The sequence below is a fragment of the Mandrillus leucophaeus genome, unplaced genomic scaffold (assembly GCF_000951045.1).
Source record: "Mandrillus leucophaeus isolate KB7577 unplaced genomic scaffold, Mleu.le_1.0 Scaffold84, whole genome shotgun sequence".
Lineage (NCBI taxonomy): Eukaryota > Metazoa > Chordata > Mammalia > Primates > Cercopithecidae > Mandrillus > Mandrillus leucophaeus.
This window is the reverse complement of record NW_012109141.1, coordinates 254,162-274,360: the sequence shown is the minus strand read 5'-3', so window position 1 is coordinate 274,360 and position 20,199 is coordinate 254,162. Positions and strand designations below refer to the sequence as shown.

Below are 20,199 nucleotides of genomic sequence, written 5' to 3'. Positions count from 1 at the left end.
TGGTGCAGTCAAGGACAGTCGTGAGGTTGTCTCCCCTACCCCGTATTTCCATTGCTGTGATTTACTTAGGAACCTTCTGGAGTTGTGACATAGGTTCCCAGGACTTCTCCTTTGTGTAGTACCCATTACAGTGGCCAGACTAGATGTTTACCAAGGAGCCAATGAGGACTAGTACCTTCTATTAGATATACTCTAGGGCTTTGTCTTGGGCTACCCATGCAGACTGCTAAAGCCAGGAGTGGAGCAGTAAGTGATGAGGAAGTGAACATCCAGGAAGGATATAGCTACAGATGAAAGGCTGCAAAATTGGCTTCTTGGTTAGAGAGGCCTCTAGAGTGACCCTGCAGTTTCAAGAATTGAGAGGTAAGCCAGATGGCATTACTGACTCAGAATTGCTTCTGTGTTCACCTGCAAACTTCTTTTGTAAATGTTTGGGGCAGTGGAGAATATCCTAGAGGTCCTTCTGGGTCTTCTGCTTCATGCCTATCTCCTCCTGGTTTTTTGTTTGTTTTCTGGTCCCAGAACTTAGTGCTTTAAGGAGTCCTGGGAGGGGCACATATTTTTATGTTTTTAAGAACCTGTGCTCCTCCTTGATCCACTTAACTTTGATTTTACTTGTGTCATAAATACTGTAAGTTGATACTTCTCTCATTTCCTGCTATGACGATGCTTTGGCATATTTGACAGGTCTGAAAAAATTAAATGGTTAAATCTGACCAAGTTTTCCTCTAAACTGGGGGTTGGCAATCTTCTGTAAAGGGATAGTAAGAGATCTTGGCTTGTGGGTCATATGGTCTCTGTCACAACTACTCAAATCTGCCATTGTCATGCAAAAACAGTCAAAGACAATATGTAAAAAAGGGTAAAGATGTGTTCCAATATGACTTTATTTATAGAAGCAAGTGGTCAGAGTAAGAAGAGACCAAAGAACTTTTAGATAGGGTTGACAGAGTTTAAGGAAAACTCCCTGTCCTTATGTATTTCCCCAAAGGCTTGCCTGGGGAGCCTGAAATTTCAACAGTATATGGTAGTGCCCCCTTATCCATAGTTTTGCTTTTTGGAGTTTCAGTTACCTGTGGTCTGAAAATATTAAATGGAAAATTTCAGAAATAACTCATACATTTTAAATTGAGTGCCATTCCGAATAGCATAATGGAATCTTGCACCCTCTAGCTCCATCCACCCTGAATATCAATCCTCCCTTGTCCAGCACATGCATTGTAGAGGCTATGTGCCCCTTCGTCACTTAGTATCCTTCTTGGTTGTTAGATCTGCTGTAGAGATATCCTAGTGCTTATGTTCAATTAACCCTTATTTTACTTAATAATGGCTCCAAAGTGCAAGAGTAATAATGCTGGGATATTGTTACAATTGTTCTATTTAATTACAGTTATTGTCAATCTCTTACTGTTCTCAGGTTATAAATTAAACTTTATGATAGGTATGCATGTTCAGGAAAATACATTATGTATATAGGGCTTGGTACTATTTGTGGTTTGAGGCATTTGCTGGGGTTCTTGGAATGTATTTCCCATGGATAAAAAAGAAGTACTGTTTGGGGTGTGGGTGTGTGTGTGTGTGTGTGTGTGTGTGTGTGTGTGTTTTAAAGATCTAAAGCCTTCAGAAACATCTTAATTAGATTAAGGTGTTATATTACCTAGGAGAAGAAAATATGACCTTGGTGAATAGTTACTTTGATTAATCAATTAGCATCCTTTTCTAGATAAACCAACAGCGATAAGAAAGAGCTCTACCCCAGAGGTAAGGGCAGATGGGAGCAGGAGGTAAGAAAACATTAATGACAGGGAGGCTGCCTTGGAACCACATTTATAGCTACTGTTTACAAGGACTTCTACAGAGAGCCATGGGAGCCACAAGGATGAAAATAAAAATACAATCGTTATCCTCAAAGATGTGAAAATTTAGTTGAAGATGCATGATATCTGTGTGTGTATCTTGGATTTATAAATCTAATTCTGTGTGTAGGTATCCTCCATTCATATAATAAATAATGAGTAAGACAATAGTATGTGGTGAGTTGCAATGGGTAGCACAGCCAGTAAGCCTGAAGGTGTTTGGAAGAGATCTGTTTCTACTGGGATGCCTTCAGCAACACGTGGATTTTGAATTGAACCTTGGAAGATTGCTAGTTTAATTGGTGGAGGCATCCCCTCCACAAAAAAAGAAGACAATATGGGACATAAACTGGGGACTCACGACTGTCTTCTTCATTCTGTGTGAAGCGGGCTGCAGTCAAAGATCCAATATTGGTTAGGATGGTTACATTCATCCTGCATTGTGAATATGGCCTTGACTCCACACTTCTACTTGTCATCTGGAAATGTAGGAAACCAGGCTTTAGAGAATAGCTGCACTTATTTATTCATCTGGATCTTCATTCTGGAAATGTTCCTTGGCTTCCGTTAAATGTCAAGCACCGGATGGTTCAGTGCAGCCCTCATGCATTGCTAGAGATGGATCCTGGAGTTTTCGTCCTAATATGCAGCCCACATATATGAAAGTCAACATGTTTTATTCACTGGAATTAAGTTGAGATTTCATTTACTTACATGAGATGCTGAAAACTAAATAATGGTGGAGAGTTGCAAGATTTTAGTTCCTCCATGTAAAGATGGAGAAAACAACATCCCCTGATGCCTTTAGTAATTAAAAGGGCATTACATTCCTGGCATGGTTTAAGGTAAGACATGATAAGCCCCTCCTATCCTTTTCACATAACCACACATTATTGATGAGCCAGCATCAAGAAGGCATTAGGTGATGCTTTACTGCATTATTTTAAGCCACTGAGGTTTTTATATATGAAGGGTATAGATTTATGCTGAGTGATTCAGCTATGAAGCAGGCACATCAATTTGTTCATGAATGTGAGCTGGCGATTACCTCCATTAAAGTCACCAGGGCAGACTGATCACTTTAATTTGGGCAGAGGCATGCAAACAGCATTTGCTAGTGGTATGTGTATCCCTAAGAACACAGGCAAAAGAGCAGCTCTGCATCCCAGAAGAGCTCTAGAAAATGCAGACTTGTGTTTTTATAGATGTATAACTACAGTCAAGGGTACAATGCCTGGTGGGACCATGAACAAATTTCTTTGTTGTACCATGTGACAGGATGTTGTATAAGGTTCACTTGATATTAGCTAGTGTATGCTAATTTGATGATACACTTATTTGATTAACTGATACAGAAAAGTTGTATTTCCTCCTAATTCTAGATTAGAGAACTCGGGGCCCTCCTATGTATGGTTAAGTTATGACAAATTGAATGGCCCTCTATACAACATGAAGAGAGTTTGTGGGAATTAGTAAATTCAAAAAATTGGAATTTAGCAACTGTGATCCCAGGTATGTGTGGAGGGGTAAAGTGGAGATTCTGTATTGCAAGAATTCAGTCTAGCTGGGAAATGTGAAGTGGCTACTTAAGCAATCCTGATTTGCACTTGCGGTTTATAGAACGAAGAGTTAGAAGGACATTTGGATGATATGTTTGTAGATAAGTCAAGAAGAAACAGTGTTGAGGAATATGGGATGCAATGCTGGTAGCCCTGGAAAATAGGCAATTCACTCATTCCAGGGACCTTTCAGCAAGGCCTATGGTCACAGGTAAACAAATGCCATAACAATTTTCCTGATGCAGAAATTTCACTTCTGACAGGAGCAAAAACTAGATGCCTAAAGATGCATATTACTTTGTTTTTGGTAACATCAAACATCGGAGACTCCCCTAAATGCATGACAACAAAGAATTGATTTACCAAATAATTAAGGCAACAACATTAGGGAATCTTGTTCAATTATTAAAAAATATTGGTTAAAAGTGTATATAAAAGCTATAAAATATTTGGGATATAACAAGGGTTGAAATAATTGAGAATTGTAACTTTATACAAAACTGAGGAATACAACTATCCAAGTGATCACATAGTAGAGCTCCCTTCCGTTTTCATCATTGTCTTCCCTTTATTTCTTTCGTAATACTCATCACAATATAAACTTCTAATGCATTACTTTGTTAAATTCTGTCTTCCCACCAAAATATAAGCTCATCTACGGCATAACAGATATTTTACTTGTGTCTTCCATGTCTGTCATATGTAGGCACTCGATATTTATTGAATGAGTGATCAATGATTGCATAATGTCATTCAAATATATTTTCACTTTTATGGGGTGGGCTTTCAATAAAGTGCATCTTATGGCAGTAACATTCTTGAAATCCTTACTGCGTGCTGGGTTAACTAATCTCTTATTGCAACATTGTAATATTTTATATTTATATTTTATAACTGAGATACAATTGAGGCTCAGAGATGCAACAGCTCTCACCCAGCTGGAGAGAAAAAGAGTCAGAACATAAACTCTGGGCTGCTTGACTTCAAAGCCCAGGTCTGACCAATTATGATTTTTAAAATTATGTAGAATGATCAAGAGTGCCAGATGCTTTATAGAGGTCATTTTAAAACAGAGGCAAGAAAAAGTGATTCATTTCCTCCTGTCTCCCAGTGTACTTAAGACCCAGCTGCTGACATCCACTGAGCCATCCTTCCCTGATCAAATTATCCCTGCTATTTAAGTTTCCTCTATCCTTTAGAATGGCAGTGACTGTTAAGCAGGCTGATAAACTTATCCCAGTGTGTAGCTGCTGATTTGAAAAGGATTCCATAATACCTCAGCAGAAAAGAGACAACTCCTACAATATTCTTCTGGGCAGCCAGACTTGACTCTCTTCAAGTCCAGTTTTGATGGTGGCATTTAGCCTGTTCGTACGCCCATCTCCCTGGAAGCTGATCATCAAAGGCTGAGCCTCTTTGTCTACCAGCTGCTTCCATCTTGCCTCTCAAAGGTTTCAGGGAGGTGTATCATTTCTACCCTTACTGAATTGTGAAACTCCATTTGTGTTATAGAAGTCATGTTCTGTAGGAACCTTGAGGTTCTCTAGAAGACAGGCATATATGTTAATACCTTCGTGGGTACTAATTGCATCAGCACAGATGAATGAATAAATCTTCAGATGGAGACCACAGCACTTTTCATTGTGATGATAGTTTTAGAGAAAAAGGTTTTGCATGAAATCTGTGCCACCATCCTCTCTGTGGTTTTATATGGCCACATGACTGACTATAAATTAAAGTAATTCCCCTTTAATAGTAAATAAATTCATTTTATTCTCAAATTTACAATGATGATGAAATATTAACACGAGGAGTAAGTGCTTTATGGACCTTCGAATTGCTGTTCTGCTTTATTTCAACAGTGTGTTCTTAAAACACCAATATGATACCTGAAGCTGTAAAAATTAATGAAATGATTTGGTGTTTGGGAGTTGAATGCAGTGAATATTTGCTGGTGTTTCAAACTGAACAGAATCACAAATATTAATGTAATTTGATTTCCAGGGCCAGAAAAAGGGAAAATGTTCTCATTTTTCTGATGTACTTCATATCACTTTGGAGTTAAATGCCTAAATACTCTATTAGTAGATGTTTTTAATGTCTAATTGAAGCTCAGCCTTCCAGGCATTTTGGCTTTTCTTATGAGTGTTCAAACAAGACTGCGAACTTTTGAGACAGAGCTGCTTTTCTGTGGTGGTGTCCACACAAAACTGAATTGTACAGCCATGATGCGCTATTTATCAATAGCTGTGAGGGGTTTTCTTTGGGTGATTAAAAAACATCTTGCATTTTTAAATGGTCACTATACATTTTACTTTAAGTTCTGGGATACATGAGCAGAACGTGCAGGTTTGTTACACAGGTATACATGTGCCATGGTGGTTTGCTGCACCTATCAACCCATCATCTAGGTTTTCAGCCCCACGTGCATTAGGTATTTGTCCTAATGCTTTCTCTCCCCTTGCACCCCACCCCCTAATACAGGCCCCAGCGTGTGTTGTTCCCTCTCCCTGTGTCCATGTGTTGTCATTGTTCAACTCCCACTTATGAGTGAGAACATGCCATGTTTGGTTTTCTGTTCCTGCATTAGTTTACTGTGAATGGCTTTCAGCTTCATCCATGTCCCTGAAAAAGACATGAACTCATTCTTTTTTATGGCTGCATAGTATTCCATGGTGTATATGTGCCATATTTTCCTTATCAAGTCTATCATTGATGGACATCTGGGTTGGTTCTATGCCCTTGCTGTTGTAAACAGTGCTGCAATAAACATGTGTGTTCATGTGACTTTATAGTAGAATGATTTGTAATCCTTTGAGTGTGTACCCAGTAATGGGATTGCTGGGTCAAATGGTATTTCTGGTTCTAGATCCTTGAGGAATAGGTACCCTGTCTTCCACAATGGTTGAACTAATTACATTCCCACCAACAGTGAAAGCATTCCTTTCCTCCACAGCCTTACAAGCATCTGTTGTTTCCCAACTTTATTTATTTATTTAATTTATTTATTTATTTATTTATTTTTGAGATGGAGTTTTGCTTTTGCTGCCCAGGCTGGAGTGCAGTGGCATGATCTCAGCTCACCGCAACCTCTGCCTCCCAGTTTTGAGTGACTCTCCTGCCTCAGCCTCCCGAGCAGCTGGGATTACAGGCATGTGCCACCACACCTGGCTAATTTAGTATTTAGTAGAGATGGGGTTTCTCCATGTTAGGCTGTTCTCGAACTTCCGACCTCAGGTAATCTACTCACCTCAGCCTCCCAAAGTGCTGGGATTATAGGCATGAGCCACCGCACCCGCCCTGTTTCCTGACTTTTTAATGATCACCGTTCTAACTGGCATGAGATGATGTCTCATTGTGGTTTTGATTCACATTTCTCTAATGACCAGTGATGATGAGCTTTTTTTCATACGTTTTTTGGCCACATAAATGTCATCTTTTGAGAAGTGTCTGTTCATATCCTTTGCCCACTTTTTGATGAGGTTTTTTTCCTTGTAAATTTAAGTTCCTTGTAGATTCTGGATATTAGACCTTTGTCAGATGGGTAGATTGCAAACATTTTCTCCCATTTTGTAGGTTACCTGTTCACTCTAATGCTAGTTTATTTTGTTGTGCAGAAGCTCTTTAGTTTGATTAGATCCAATTTGTCAATTTTGGCTTTTGTTACAATTCCTTTTGGTGTTTTAGTCATGAAGTCTTTGCCCATGCCTATGCTCTGAATAGTATTGCCTAGGTTTTCTTCTAGGGTTTTTATGGTTTTGGGTTTTACATGTAAGTCTTTAATCCATCTTGAGTTAGTTTTTGTATAAGGTGTAAGGAAAGGGTCCAGTTTCTGTTTTCTGTATATGGCTAGCCAGTTTTCCCAGCACCATTTATTAAATGGGGAATCCTTTCCCCATTGCCTGTTTTTGTCAGGTTTGTCGGATATCAGATGGTTATAGGCATGTGGTGTTATTTCAGAGATCTCTGTTCTGTTTCATTGGTCTATAGATCTGTTTTGGTACAAGTGCCATGCTGTTTTGGTTACTGTAACCTTGTAGTACAGTTTGAAGTCAGGTAGCCTGATGCCTCCAACTTTGTTCTTTTTGCCTAGGATTGTCTTGGATTGTCTCGGCTATACAGGCTCTTTTGTGTTTCCACATGAAATTGAAAGTAGTTTTTTCTAATACTGCAAAGAAAGTGAATGGTAGCTTATTGGCAATAGCATTGAATCTATAAATTACTTTGGGCAGTATGGCAATTTTCATGATACTGATTATTCCTATCCATGAGCATGGAATATTTTTCCATTTGTTAGTATCCTCTCTTATTTCCTTGAGCAGTGGTTATAGTTCTCCTTGAAGAGGTCCTTCACATCTCTTGTAAATTGTATTCCTAGGTATTATTTTATTATCTTTGTAGCAATTGGGTCACAATATATTTTTATGAGGGAGTCAGTGTTTTTTACTTTTGTGATTTTTTTTTTTTTTTTTTTTTTGAGATGCAGTTTCACTCTGTTGCCCGGACTGGAGTGCAGTGGAGCGATCTTGGCTCACTGTAACCTCCACCTCCTCAGTTCAAGGAATTCTTGTGCCTCAGCCTCCTGAGTTACTTTTGTCAATTTTTAACAGTCCTATCAGGAATATTGTCACTCTGCTTTTGGTTTGCTGAGGTGATTATTAAAGAGTTAGAGGATAGATGCCAATTGTAATACAAATTCAATTAATAGACTAAGTTACTTTCTTCAAAACATAGGCATAGGCTCTCCTTGTTGGTTTTTTTGTTGTTATTGTTGTTCTTGTTCTTTTCTAATTCTGCTAATGATATAGTTAATGTTAAGTACTCACATACTTACAAAGTGTGCCCAGAAGAGCAAAAAGAAATTATATTCATTGAGCATCCAGAAAGTATTGCTAAATAGGCAATTGGAAAATTAATCTGCAGGTTGGATAGTTTACCACTCCATGATATGTTTACTGATTCTACTTAGCAGTACAAGTCTCTTCTTTTTCTGTAATCCTAAAGTTTTTGTGGTCAGCAGCACATAATTTAATGATGGCTGCTAAGCTTCCTTCTTTCCCTCAAGACAACTGGTTTTAAGGTACTATGTCAGAGATAGACTGGCCCAGTCTTCTCAGCTTTTACTTCCCCAGATCCATTAGGCTCTCAGAAGTTAAGAAGGAGAGCTTTTCTTTCTAATAGATTGGTAAGTATTTAGTACAATTAGCTCACCAACGATCTCTACCACCTACAGTCATGATTTATTCCACTTTCAGAAATCCCAGATCAATCTAAATTGCTCAAAATTTAATACTTAATGAAATGCTGTATTGTTTTCTAAGCTTCCAGGAAGGCGATTAAATCTCGTGGCTTCAGTTAAGTTGTAAATAATTCAACAGTGGAGAAGGCAGAGGCGGGGCCCAGTTGGGCAAGTATATCATAAACGTTTTCTGCTTGGTTGCCTCAAGTAGTTTTCAAAATTCTATCAGATTTAATTGTGGTGTTCAACATCTTTGAGGTTGCAATGTATTCGTAGTCTATTGTCTGCTTTTTCACTCACATTAATCTTTTCAAATGTTTAGTAATTCCAGTCCACCATTCCCTTCCTCCTCCATACTTCCTCTTATCACCCTTTATCATGAGAAATTGACCATAGAGGAGAAAATAGTAGCTTTGAAAAATAGGACATTTACTTTACCACAGTTTCTGATGTTGTAACAGAGATCTAGTTAAAGAACAGGTTGTTGAAATCAATTATCAGATACTGGCAGGTGTGGTGGCTCATACCTGTAATCCTAGCACTTTGGGAGGCCGGCTGAGGCAAGTGAATCACTTGAGGCTAGGAGTTCGAGACCAGCCTGACCAACATGGTGAAACCCAATCTCTACTAAAAATACAAAAATTAGTCAGGCATAGTGGTGGGTGCCTGTAACTCCAGCTACTGGTGAGGCTGAGTGAGGCAGGAGAATCACTTGAGCCTGGGAGGCAGAAGTTACAATGAGCTGAGCTGAGATCTTGCCACTATACTCCAGCCTGGGCAGCAGAGTGAGACTCCATCTTTAAAAAAAAAAAAAAAAAAAAAATTAAAAAGCCATCAATTTTGAGATACCTACTATGTATAGTTATCTTGGACTGATGTTGTTGAGGTTGAGGTGTTAGCTGGCATTTCAAACTATATTTTTTTTTTCTTTTTTGGAGATGGAGTCTCTCTCTGTCACCCAGGCTGGGGTGCAGTGACATGATCTCGGCTCACTGCAACGTGCACTTCCCGGTCTCAAGCAATTCTCCTGCTTCAGCCCTCCTGAGTATTTTGGAATACAGGTGTGTGCCACCACACCCTGGCTATTTTTTGTATTTTTAGTAGAAATGAGGTTTCGCCACATTGCCCAGGCTGGCCTTCAACTCCTGGCTTCTTAGGAGCCCCAGCCTCTCAAATTGCTGGGATTATAGGCATGAGCCACTGCATCTGGCCCAAGCTACATTATTGATTGGGGACAGCCTCAAGCAATGAAGCTAAGGATCATTTGCAGAGGAAATTCTAGAAATCAAAGTATATAAAACCAAGTTGATAGTCACCACTGTGCCAATGGGTTCCAGTGTGAAGCAGAGAAAGATAAGCCGAAATAAAAAAGGGAAGGTAGGTATTTGGATAGAGCCCACGACCAACTTAAAATATGTAAGCCGGCATCTGAAGATACTGAAATCCTTAGCATCATATTGGAAATATTTTCAGAATGTTTCCAAAGAAAATACAAGGTGAATGAAATTCTGAGTTTTAAGTGGAATTAAATAGCAGGAATACGTTGCAGAGTGTAGGCTGCCAGACTTTAGGATTTATGGATCAGTACAATTAAAGAGAATACATAACTGGAGGACTATGAAGAGGTGCCAGGTCTTTATTTTTGCCAAGCATTGCTAGCGTGGTTTCCCCCTACTAAGATTCTGTTTGGTGAGGAGTTTACCTCATTAGGCCTAAGGGATAATAGAGTTTAATTTAAAGGATGAGAAAACAGTTCAAAAGATACACAAAGAGAAGTTTATTTTCACTATGTGGAAGTTACTGGTTAGTGTTTCCCTCGATTAGAGTCCAGCTCTCCTGAGTTCTAAGTCCCACAGGGTCGACTTCTGCCAGGTGACTCGCAGTCAGCATAAGTGGGAAGCTCTGTGATCTGGGGAGCTATGCTGTGACTGACAGAGTCCAGTTACAGCACTCTTCATCGGTGCTCAGGCAGGTACCCTCTGCTGTCTGCAAGCCTCAACTCCAAACCACGCTCAGGTTTCCCTGGCTTACACTGTGCTCCCTGGAGACACTCATGGATGCAGGAAAGTGTTTTCCAGAGCTGGTGATATAATATGTTGTGGCTGCTACTTTTTTCCTAAAAGGTTTTTAGTATGGAAAATATTAAGCATATCCCAAAGTAAAGAATGTGTAAAGAACCATCATATACTGTCACTCAGCTTCAATTATAAACTAATGGCCAATCTTGTTTTGTCTACATTTCCACCCATTTCCCCAACCCCAGATATTGTGAAGCAAATTCCAAACATCATTTCATCCACAAGCATCTTGATTATATATCTCTAAAAGCTATAGATTCCTTAAAAAAAAGGACAATTAGCATACTTTAAAATATTAATAACTCGTCAGTATCATCAAATATCTAGTTAATATTTAAATTTCCTTGATGGTTTCATAAATGTCGTCTTTGCTTATTTACATATTTATGTATATATGTATATTACAGTTTGTTGTTTTTTTCTATTCAGGACACAACTGAGATCTATGTCTTTTTTCCAACAGTTTTTAACCATCAGGAGTTTCATGATTGCGTGTATGTAGTTTTATTTTACATGTTTCTTTTTCTCTTGAATTTTCTGTAAATTGAGAATTGATCCTAAATGGCTGATCTTTTCTTTTTTTCTTTTGGCGAGAATATTTCATAGACAGTGGTATGTCACTCAGTCAAGAAACACATGATATCTGGTTGTCGCTCGACGTGGTCTGGATCCATTATTTCATTAAGAGTGTTGGTAATTTCTTATGCTTTTTACAGAAATGCAAAAAATTACCTGATTCTCGGGGCATTTTTAAGTTTTCACATTGTTGTTGTCCTAAACTCTAGCAATTGTTCACTGTTTGCAAAAGTGTGATCTCAAGTCTTTCACACAGCAAGCAGGGATGGTACAGGGCAAAAATAGCCATCATCTAAAATTATCACTGTTTCATAGAATGAGAGATTGTTCAAAAGCAGATATGGGGAAAATTTAATTGAATATTAAAAGGTAGAACTGTAAATACGTGTATCTTTCTAGAAGATTCTCCACTATCCTGGGTTTTTTTTCCCTCACATGCCACTTTGGACAGGGGAAGCTGCATTCTGGACTCACACCATGGATCAGAATGTAGGAACCATTGGTTAACACCATATCGTTGGTTAATATCTGCTAGAAGGTGAACATTTGCCTTGACAGATTAAGGGTGAAGCTCAACTTTATTTTTGAGGGCACCATTTAACCATTGTGTATTCCAAATTACTGTCTACAATGAGTTACACTAAGTTTACAAGCTATTGTTTAATTTATTAAATAAACATGTATGAAACACCAATTCTGTGTCATGCACTGAGTCAGGCACTTGTATCAAAAGTGAAATAGAATATAGAATACAGACATAACACAGATGAATAAAAATGTGGAGTGAAGACATTATGATATAAGAAAAAGAAATTGAAGAGACCTGCATCGTTAGTCCCTGCCACACATCTAAGAACCTTAGATATCTGTGAATGGTCCCAAAAAGGCATATGTCTTTTTTTCTGTGAATGGTCCCAAGAAGGCATATGTCTTTTCACACTTATTTTGAAAACTAAGTAAAATAATGAAAATCAAAGGTGTAAACTATAAACTATAAGAAACTGAATGGTAATGTTTGGAATTCAGTTGTCATAATTTCTCCTAGTATATTTTCTCACTGAAATAGATATAATGCATCCTTTTTCTCCCTTAATAACTCCAAAACCCTATTCTTTACACTAATGGTTTATTGAAGTAATCTTTAAAAGTATTCTATCACCCTCAACTCATCTCCTGTTGCTGATAAGGAAGCAGCAATCTAAGATGCGAAATGACTTATAAAGATGCCCAGTGGTTGAGCCTTCTGATCTCCAGGCCTGTACTCTTGTCACTATGTCATACTGCCTAAGGTTTCTTTCTCATTAGGAACTATAAGCATGGGTGGTACATTCTAAAATCCTAGGGCATTAAGGCATAGGAGGAGAGCAGCTCAGTTTTGGAGACCAGACATAAGCAGGATACCAAAAAAGCAGGTGGCCAAAAGACTCCGGGGATTCTATCTGCTAATCACTTGTTCTGTTTGCTCCATAGCTCCTACCCCTTGCTGTCCTTCTCCTTTTATTTGACGTTTCATATCCCCATTCTTGTGTTGTCTTGATACCAGCCTGATGGGACTGATTGGTCTTTTGATGGTGGCTTTGTAGCTGCTGACCTTGGCTAATCAATCTCACCTTGAATTACCAACTCTCCTTCAAGAGAAGGAATAACACAAGTTGAACCACTTGACCTGGGAACTTGAATTCAGTCCGACTGTTTGGGGTACCGTAGTGTTCCTAAAAATCAAATTTGAATGTCTTGCTCCCTCTCCCCTCCTTAGTTCCTGGCCCCATCCATCTTCAGAGCCAACTGTTTGAAGATGGAAGGGGCCAGGAACCAAGGAATTGGGGGTAAAGAAGACATTCAAATTTGGGCCAGGAACCCAGGATGGGAAAAAGAAGAAAAAAAGAAAAACTGTTGGCTTTGAAGATGGAAGGGGCCGGGAACCACGGAGGCCATCGAATTTGAATGTCTTTATACTAGATCTGCACATTGTAATTTACTATGTACTCCACCATTGTGTATTGAATGCTACAAACCTTTTTGTCACATTGCTCATAACAGCTGGCCTCTAATAACATTTGAGTTGGCTATTAGTGGACTAAAATTTTCAGGCAGATCAGGAATTTTGGGGGGCAGGGCACCATAATTGTCAGCTTACTATGATTCTCTCAAGCCCAAATAATTGCCTGTAGCATTCTTCTCACCCAACTCTACAGGGTCAGAAATGAGTACTGATACGGCCAAGATCACAGGGTTTTTGCATTTGACGATGAGTCTTAGAGGGCTCCAGAGAGTGTAGGCGGATCAAGGCAGTTCATAAGAAAAAGCAGTTCAAAAACCCTGTTAAAACGCAACCTTGCATATGCTTGAGAGTCGTGAAATGCCTCTTCTGACAGAAATGCCTAAATTAGCATAAGAAGTAGTAATAGTTGGTTCTACATGAAGGCGAGGGTACCCTTATTTTATTTCCGAAAGAATTCTCCTGGAAGAGACATCTGCCAGAGAAGGTACAAGGCCGAGCAACAGTATACTTTCCCTTTGCCCCAACCTAATATTCACTAAAATCCTCTTCAATACAGGTTGCCAATTTAGCCTGTTCCATCTCCAACAATGAAGAAGGGGTGAAATTAGTTCGGATGGCAGCCACCCAGATTGACAGCCTGTGTCCCCAGGTAAGCCTCATTCACTTTGTTTCAAAAGCTTGTCAGTGACCTTCTCCACTCCAGCCCTTGTGCCCTTCCTTTCCTTTCTCTATTTCCTCTTGCTGGAAAATGCTACTCATTCATGAGCCATTTCAAGTTCTACCTTTCTCAGAAAGAATAAACTACACCGGTCTCTTCAGAATTACCATGGCAGGGGCTGGGCATGGTGGCTCACACCTGTAATCCCAGTGCTCTGGGAGGCTGAAGTGGGAGGATTGATTGAGGCCAGGGGTTCAAGGCCGGCCTGGGCAACATAGTGAGACTCCATCTCTACAAAAAATAAATTAGCTGGGTGTGGTGGTGCATTCCTGTAGTCCCAGTTACTGGGGAGGCTGAGGTGGGAGGATTGCTGGGGCTCAGGAGTTCGAGGCTGCAGGGAGCTGGGATTGTGCCACTGCACTCTCCACTCCTGTTGACTTTGTTCTATTTGTTTTGGGTTGTGATTTAAATGTTCCATATCTATTTACCTTGTCTTGGCAGCTAAATCATAAACTTGCACATGTGGAAAGCAAGAGTGGCATTTCTGCTGTATCTGTGCTAAGTAAATGAGACTTGTCCAGCAAATACTTTTTGAAACCTGAGGCAAACTATTATGTCTTAAAATGAAGCAAACAGAAATTAATGGTAGTTGAAAACCTACTTTATCTTTTATGTGTTTGGTTGTCCTTCTGAACACCAAGAACCCACTTATCTGTAGAACGTACAGGGTACATGGTTTTAACATGGTCTTTGACTGGCTTATTCCTCTCTTGAAGTGTGTGGTCATCATGTCCCTGGATTGTTTCCAACAAATAGGTCATCAATGCCGCTCTGACACTGGCTGCCCGACCACAGAGCAAAGTTGCTCAGGATAACATGGACGTCTTCAAAGACCAGTGGGAGAAGCAGGTCCGAGTGTTGACAGAGGCCGTGGATGACATCACCTCAGTGGATGACTTCCTCTCTGTCTCAGGTAATCATCACAAACAGGTCCCTTACAAGGCAGCTGGAGGATGACAACTGAATGACATAAGGAATGTCTCACAAATGTCATGGGTCTGTGTTTCAGGCACACTCCTTAGATCTTTGAGCTTTTTTGATCATCTCTGCAAATGTGATTGTAACACCCTCTTAAATGCTTCGGTGTTTGTTATTTCAAGACATGGAGTCAAGGCATTAAAAGGGAATACATTATTTAAGGTGGCTTATATTCCTTTTTAGTGTTTGGAGTTTATAAAGCAGGATGGCCTTTGATGTATCTGAATCACTCACATAAAAAAGGGCCAGGGAATATGAGATTCATTAATCTACACAGTTTATATCTTAAAAATAGGTGATCAGTTACTCCAATTTGGCTATGTTAAGTTTTTGTTGTTTTTTTCCAACAAGGGGAGGTTTGCGATAACACAGGTAGAGATATCAGCCACAGAACTTACCCCTTAGCAGGGACTTGGTAGCTATGAAGGCTTTGAGCACTTGTCTATGAGGTTGTAGAAGGAAGTGAGTGAAATAAAATAGAACTCATCACTTGAAATTATAACTTTCTTTGTAAATGAAGCCAGACTGGAGGATGATCATAGACATGAATAACTGTGGAGTCAGTTTGCCCTTTAACAGGACTCATGGAGTCTGTTTCAAGACTGGTCTGCCAGCCAGCAAATGGGCATTTTTCCAAATGCTTTTGACCTAACTTATTTGGCCCAGTTCACCTGGAAGAATCTCTGTGAGGAGGAGGTCACCGGAAACATCAGTCGTCTTTGTGAGGTGTTGAAAGAGCCGGCTGACCCTTGGAAATTCAAATTGGCCGGGTGTTGATTCTACACAGGTGTGTGGAACTCACACCTACTGACTCAGGCAGTACTAGCCCTGATGACCTGCTGGTTCTTGGCTGACTGAGGGCTGAGGGAGACATTGCATCACTGTTGGTGGGAACCTGGCAGACAGGATCTCTGCCCGCAACAGTGTGGAAGTGATTTCTGAAGGGGGCCGTCATGTTTAGAAATATTTCTAGTTGCAGCCTTTTCTTTTCCGGAAGAAACAAAATAAATTCCCACTGGGGCTTGTCTAAGAACAGCGTAGTCAAATCTGTAGATTTGATGGATAATCAAAAAGCCAGCTTTTCAATGATGGGGCAAGCCAAGGCAGATGGGAACATTGATGTAACATGTGGCCTGTGGCTAGAATTTACCTTACTCTCTGCTGCTTGATTTAATTCTCATCAAAAATCTATAAAATAGGTACTAGTAATTCTAGGTTTTGTTTTAAGAAAACTAAGTCATTGAGAGGGTAGGTAACTTGGCAGAGATGGTATTAAGATCCAGATCATCCTCTTTTCAGAAACTATATAATTCTCAGTAAGTCAAGATAGAAAGGAAATTTCCTTTGGTGCTTTCTGCTTTCATTCCAGCTTGCTTTTTCCACCTCTGGCATTCTCATTCTAATCTTTAATCCCTATCTGAAACCTGTCTTGTTTTTTATTCCCAAGGTCTTCATTTTTGATGACTCGTCAAAGCAACTATTCATTTAAATATCACCATATCTAGAGTTTAGCTGATAAAAGAACTCAATATGTTGTCATTTCTGCTTTTTTCTTTTCTTTCTTTTTTTTTTTTTTTTTTTTAGACAAAGTTTCACTCTTGTTGCCCAGGCTGGAGTGCAATGGCACAATCTTGGCTCACCGCAACCTCCGCCTCCTGGATTCAAGCCCTTCTCCTGCCTCAGCCTCCAGAGTAGCTGGGATTACAGGCATGAGCCACCACGCCCGGCTAACTTTGTGTTTTTAGTAGAGACCGGGTTTCTCCATGTTGGTCAGGCTGGTCTCAAACTCCAGACCTCAGGTGATCCGCCTGCCTTGGCTTCCCAAAGTGCTGGGATTACAGGCATGAGCCACCACACATGGCCCATTTCTGCTTTATTATTTTCTGCTTTGCTGATAGCTGAGTCCTAATCTTGTAAAAGATAACCCCACAAAATGAATCTCTCATAAGGTATTTGGAAATTGCTTAGATAGGTATGTTGGTGATTTGGGTGTTGGAGAATACCAAGGTGGCCACTGATACTAATCTTTATAGTATATGGTCAGTTTTTTTTTTTTTCCCAGGATAACTATGGTGCTCCAAATAAGAGCCTTTCCCAACCAGCCTCAGATTTCACACAGCCATCCTGACAGCCCCTGGAAATCTTCTGCATCCCCTTCTGCCTTCAAATCAATAAGAAATACCTGTACACTGCCTTTTCCAGAGAGGAATCATTTCAGAACTTACAACGTTTCCAACTATTCTTTTAAATGCATGTACAAAAATTTCTGAGGGTGGGAACAAGCAAGGTGAAGGAGGTCTTATCTCAGAGTTTTTCAATAGGGCAAAGCTTCTTAATTTTCCTCCCCCGAGCCCTGCCTCTTTGCTCCCTTTTCTCCTTGCCATTCCGTTGTGCATCTCATTATTACCAGCAAGAAGAAAAGACTTTGGCTTCTGCTGATAATACTGTGCAGTCCAACCCCAGTGGTACAAGTGCCACAGCATGCCATGGCAGGAAAAGGAACAGGCGCTGTCAGAAAGCCAGCTTGGCAGGGCCTGCTGGAGCATGCCTTTGGAGTTGACAATCAGAGGCAGCAGGCACCTTTCCACAGACGGAGTTTGACAAATAATGATACAGCCCACTCTGTCCTGCTGGTAGGCTGTGGACACAGCCCAATAGGTAGGGAAACTACTTCTCATCTTCTCTCTGAGCTAGAGTCAAACATTTACATCAGTAAATTGCAAGTTTGGCCCAGGAGATATTTTGAAATGGCATTAATGACATTTTATATATCAGTTTCTTCTTAGGGGAATATCTCTTTGGGCAGAAAACTCTATTTAAAAAACAATAAAAACAGATCTTTGTTTTTAAAAGATGGTAGTTTTTTTATTTTTTTTTAATGCTACCCTAACTTCTATATCTGATATTAAATTTGTCCATATGAAATGCAACAAGTTTGGGGAGCAATGATGCTAGCTATTAACATTACAGGAGCAAAACCAATTTTCAGATGTGGCCTGTGCACGTAAAAAAGTAGAATGACTGTTATAACATTTAAACTTTTTCCCACTTCGGAAAACCTACAATTTTTAATAATGTTTTAAAATAAGCATCTTGGCATTAATCATGTGACAGTTTAATTCTTGGATTTGGCTCAGAAAGTAGTAGGAAGCTAAGATCTGAAAAAGCTATTAACTTGATCTCATAATGTCCAAGAGTTTTTTTTGTTTGTTTGTTTGTTTGTTTTTTACTTTTCCTTATTTTTTTAACTCTACAGTCTTAAGTTTGTTTTCTTTTAAAAATTCACAGTGAACTTTAATTTTTTTGAATCTACAGCCTTGTGGTTTACAATAGTGAAAGAGTTTGGTCATTATTGATTTTTTTCATAACAACATTATATCATTTCTAAAATAGTAATGTTGCAAAATGTAAGGAAGTTTACAATAAAGTATGTTGCAATCAAATATTTCATGACATGTTTAAATACCACACTTGATATTAGAGTGTGCCACCAAAACATTGTAGTTTTTCCCAGCAAGGGAATAATCTCCAGAATACATTTGCCTTTTATTACTATTTTCATCTCAATTCCTTTCTACTTGCAACATCATTCCTCTCCCTCTTTACTTCATGAATTCTTTCTTTTCAAAACACCTTAGAATAAAAGTGTGTAACTGATCGCCCCTTCTCAGTGGGCATGTTCATTCAGTATCTCTCTTTTGATTGCCTCCTGCCTATAGGCCACTGTCAGGAATGCAAATATGAATCAAGTATGTATTCTGCCTTCAAATAATTGACTGCCCTCCTTGATATATACTAGATTAGCATGCTTACTAACTGTAGGAGCTAGACCTGAAGGCACAGGGTATACGGGTGGGGAAGTTATTACAGGGGGTTCAAAAATCCATATATACACCAAGTATGGTCTTCTGACCAAAAAGTTCATGTTCATGTCTACATAAACAGGTATGACTTTGTTTCCAAATACGAGCAGACCTCGAATATATTGCCAGTTCTGTTTCAACTACTGCAGTAAAACACCAATTGTAATAAGGTGAATCGTGCAAATTTTTTGGATTCCCAGTGCATATAAAAGTTATGTTTACAGTGCAGTGTAGTCCATTAACTGTGCAGTAGGATTATGTTTAAAAAATGTACATACCTTTATTTAAAAATACTTCATTTCTAAAAAATGCTAAAGATCATTCTGACCTTCCAGCCAGACATAATCTCTTTGGTGGGGGCGGTGGGGGGTTTCCTTGGTGATGATCTGAGTAAGGGTTCCCGTGTGGTTCCTCAAGGTTGGTGTGGCTATGGCAATTTCTTAAAGTAAGGTAGCAATGAAGTTTGCTGCGTTGATTGACTATTCCTTTGTAAAAGATTTCTCTGTAGCATGTGATATGCTGTTTGACAGCACTTTATCCACAGTAGAACGTCTTTCAAATTAGAGTCAATCCTCCCAAACTGTGCTGCTGCTTTATCCACTACATTTATGTAATATTTTAAATCCTTTGTTGTCATTTCAACAATGTTCACACTATCATAGTTAGGGATAGATTACATCTCAAGAAGCCACTTCGCTTGTACATAAGAAGCAATTCCTCATCCATGAAGTTTGATCATGACATTGCAGCAATTCAGTCACATCTTTAGGCTCCACTTCTAATTCTAGTTCTCTTGTTATTTCCACTAGAAATGCACTTTCTTCCTCCACTGAAGTCTTGAACCCTTGAAAGTCGACTGTGAGGGTTGGGATCAACTTCTTCCAAACTCCTGTTAATGTTGATATTTTGACTTTCTCCGGTGAATCAGTCATGGATGTTCTTAGTGGCAACTAGGATGGTGAATTCCTTCCAGAAGGTCTTTAATTTTCTTTGCCCAGATTCATCCGGAGAATCACTATCTATTGCAGTTATATCCTTATAAAATGAATTTTCTAAATAATAAGACTTGAAAGTCAAAATGACTCCTTGATCCATCTGCTGCAGAATGTTATCTGCAGAGTGTTATCAAGCAGGAAAGCACTACTAATCTCTGTGTACATCTCAATGAGAGCTCTTGGGTGACCAGGTGCATTTTCAGTGAGCAATAACATTTTGAAAAGAATTGTTATTTTTATTCTGAGCAGTAGGTTTCAACAGTGGACTTGAAATATTCAGTAAACCATGCTATAAACAGATGTGCTGTCATCAGGCCTCATTGATCCATTTATGG

The 20,199-nt window shown here is 39.3% G+C and overlaps 1 protein-coding gene across 6 annotated transcripts in view; it reads left to right on the top strand.

Moving 5' to 3' along the window:
- CTNNA2 (catenin (cadherin-associated protein), alpha 2) overlaps positions 1–20,199 on the top strand; it is a 1,228,212-nt gene that overhangs the window by 1,099,220 nt on the left and 108,793 nt on the right. For all 6 annotated transcript variants that reach the window (XM_011968327.1, XM_011968326.1, XM_011968331.1 and 3 more), the window contains 2 exons: positions 13,867–13,959; positions 14,785–14,941. In XM_011968327.1, the coding sequence (XP_011823717.1) occupies positions 13,867–13,959; positions 14,785–14,941 (250 nt within the window). The remainder of the gene's footprint in view (positions 1–13,866; positions 13,960–14,784; positions 14,942–20,199) is intronic.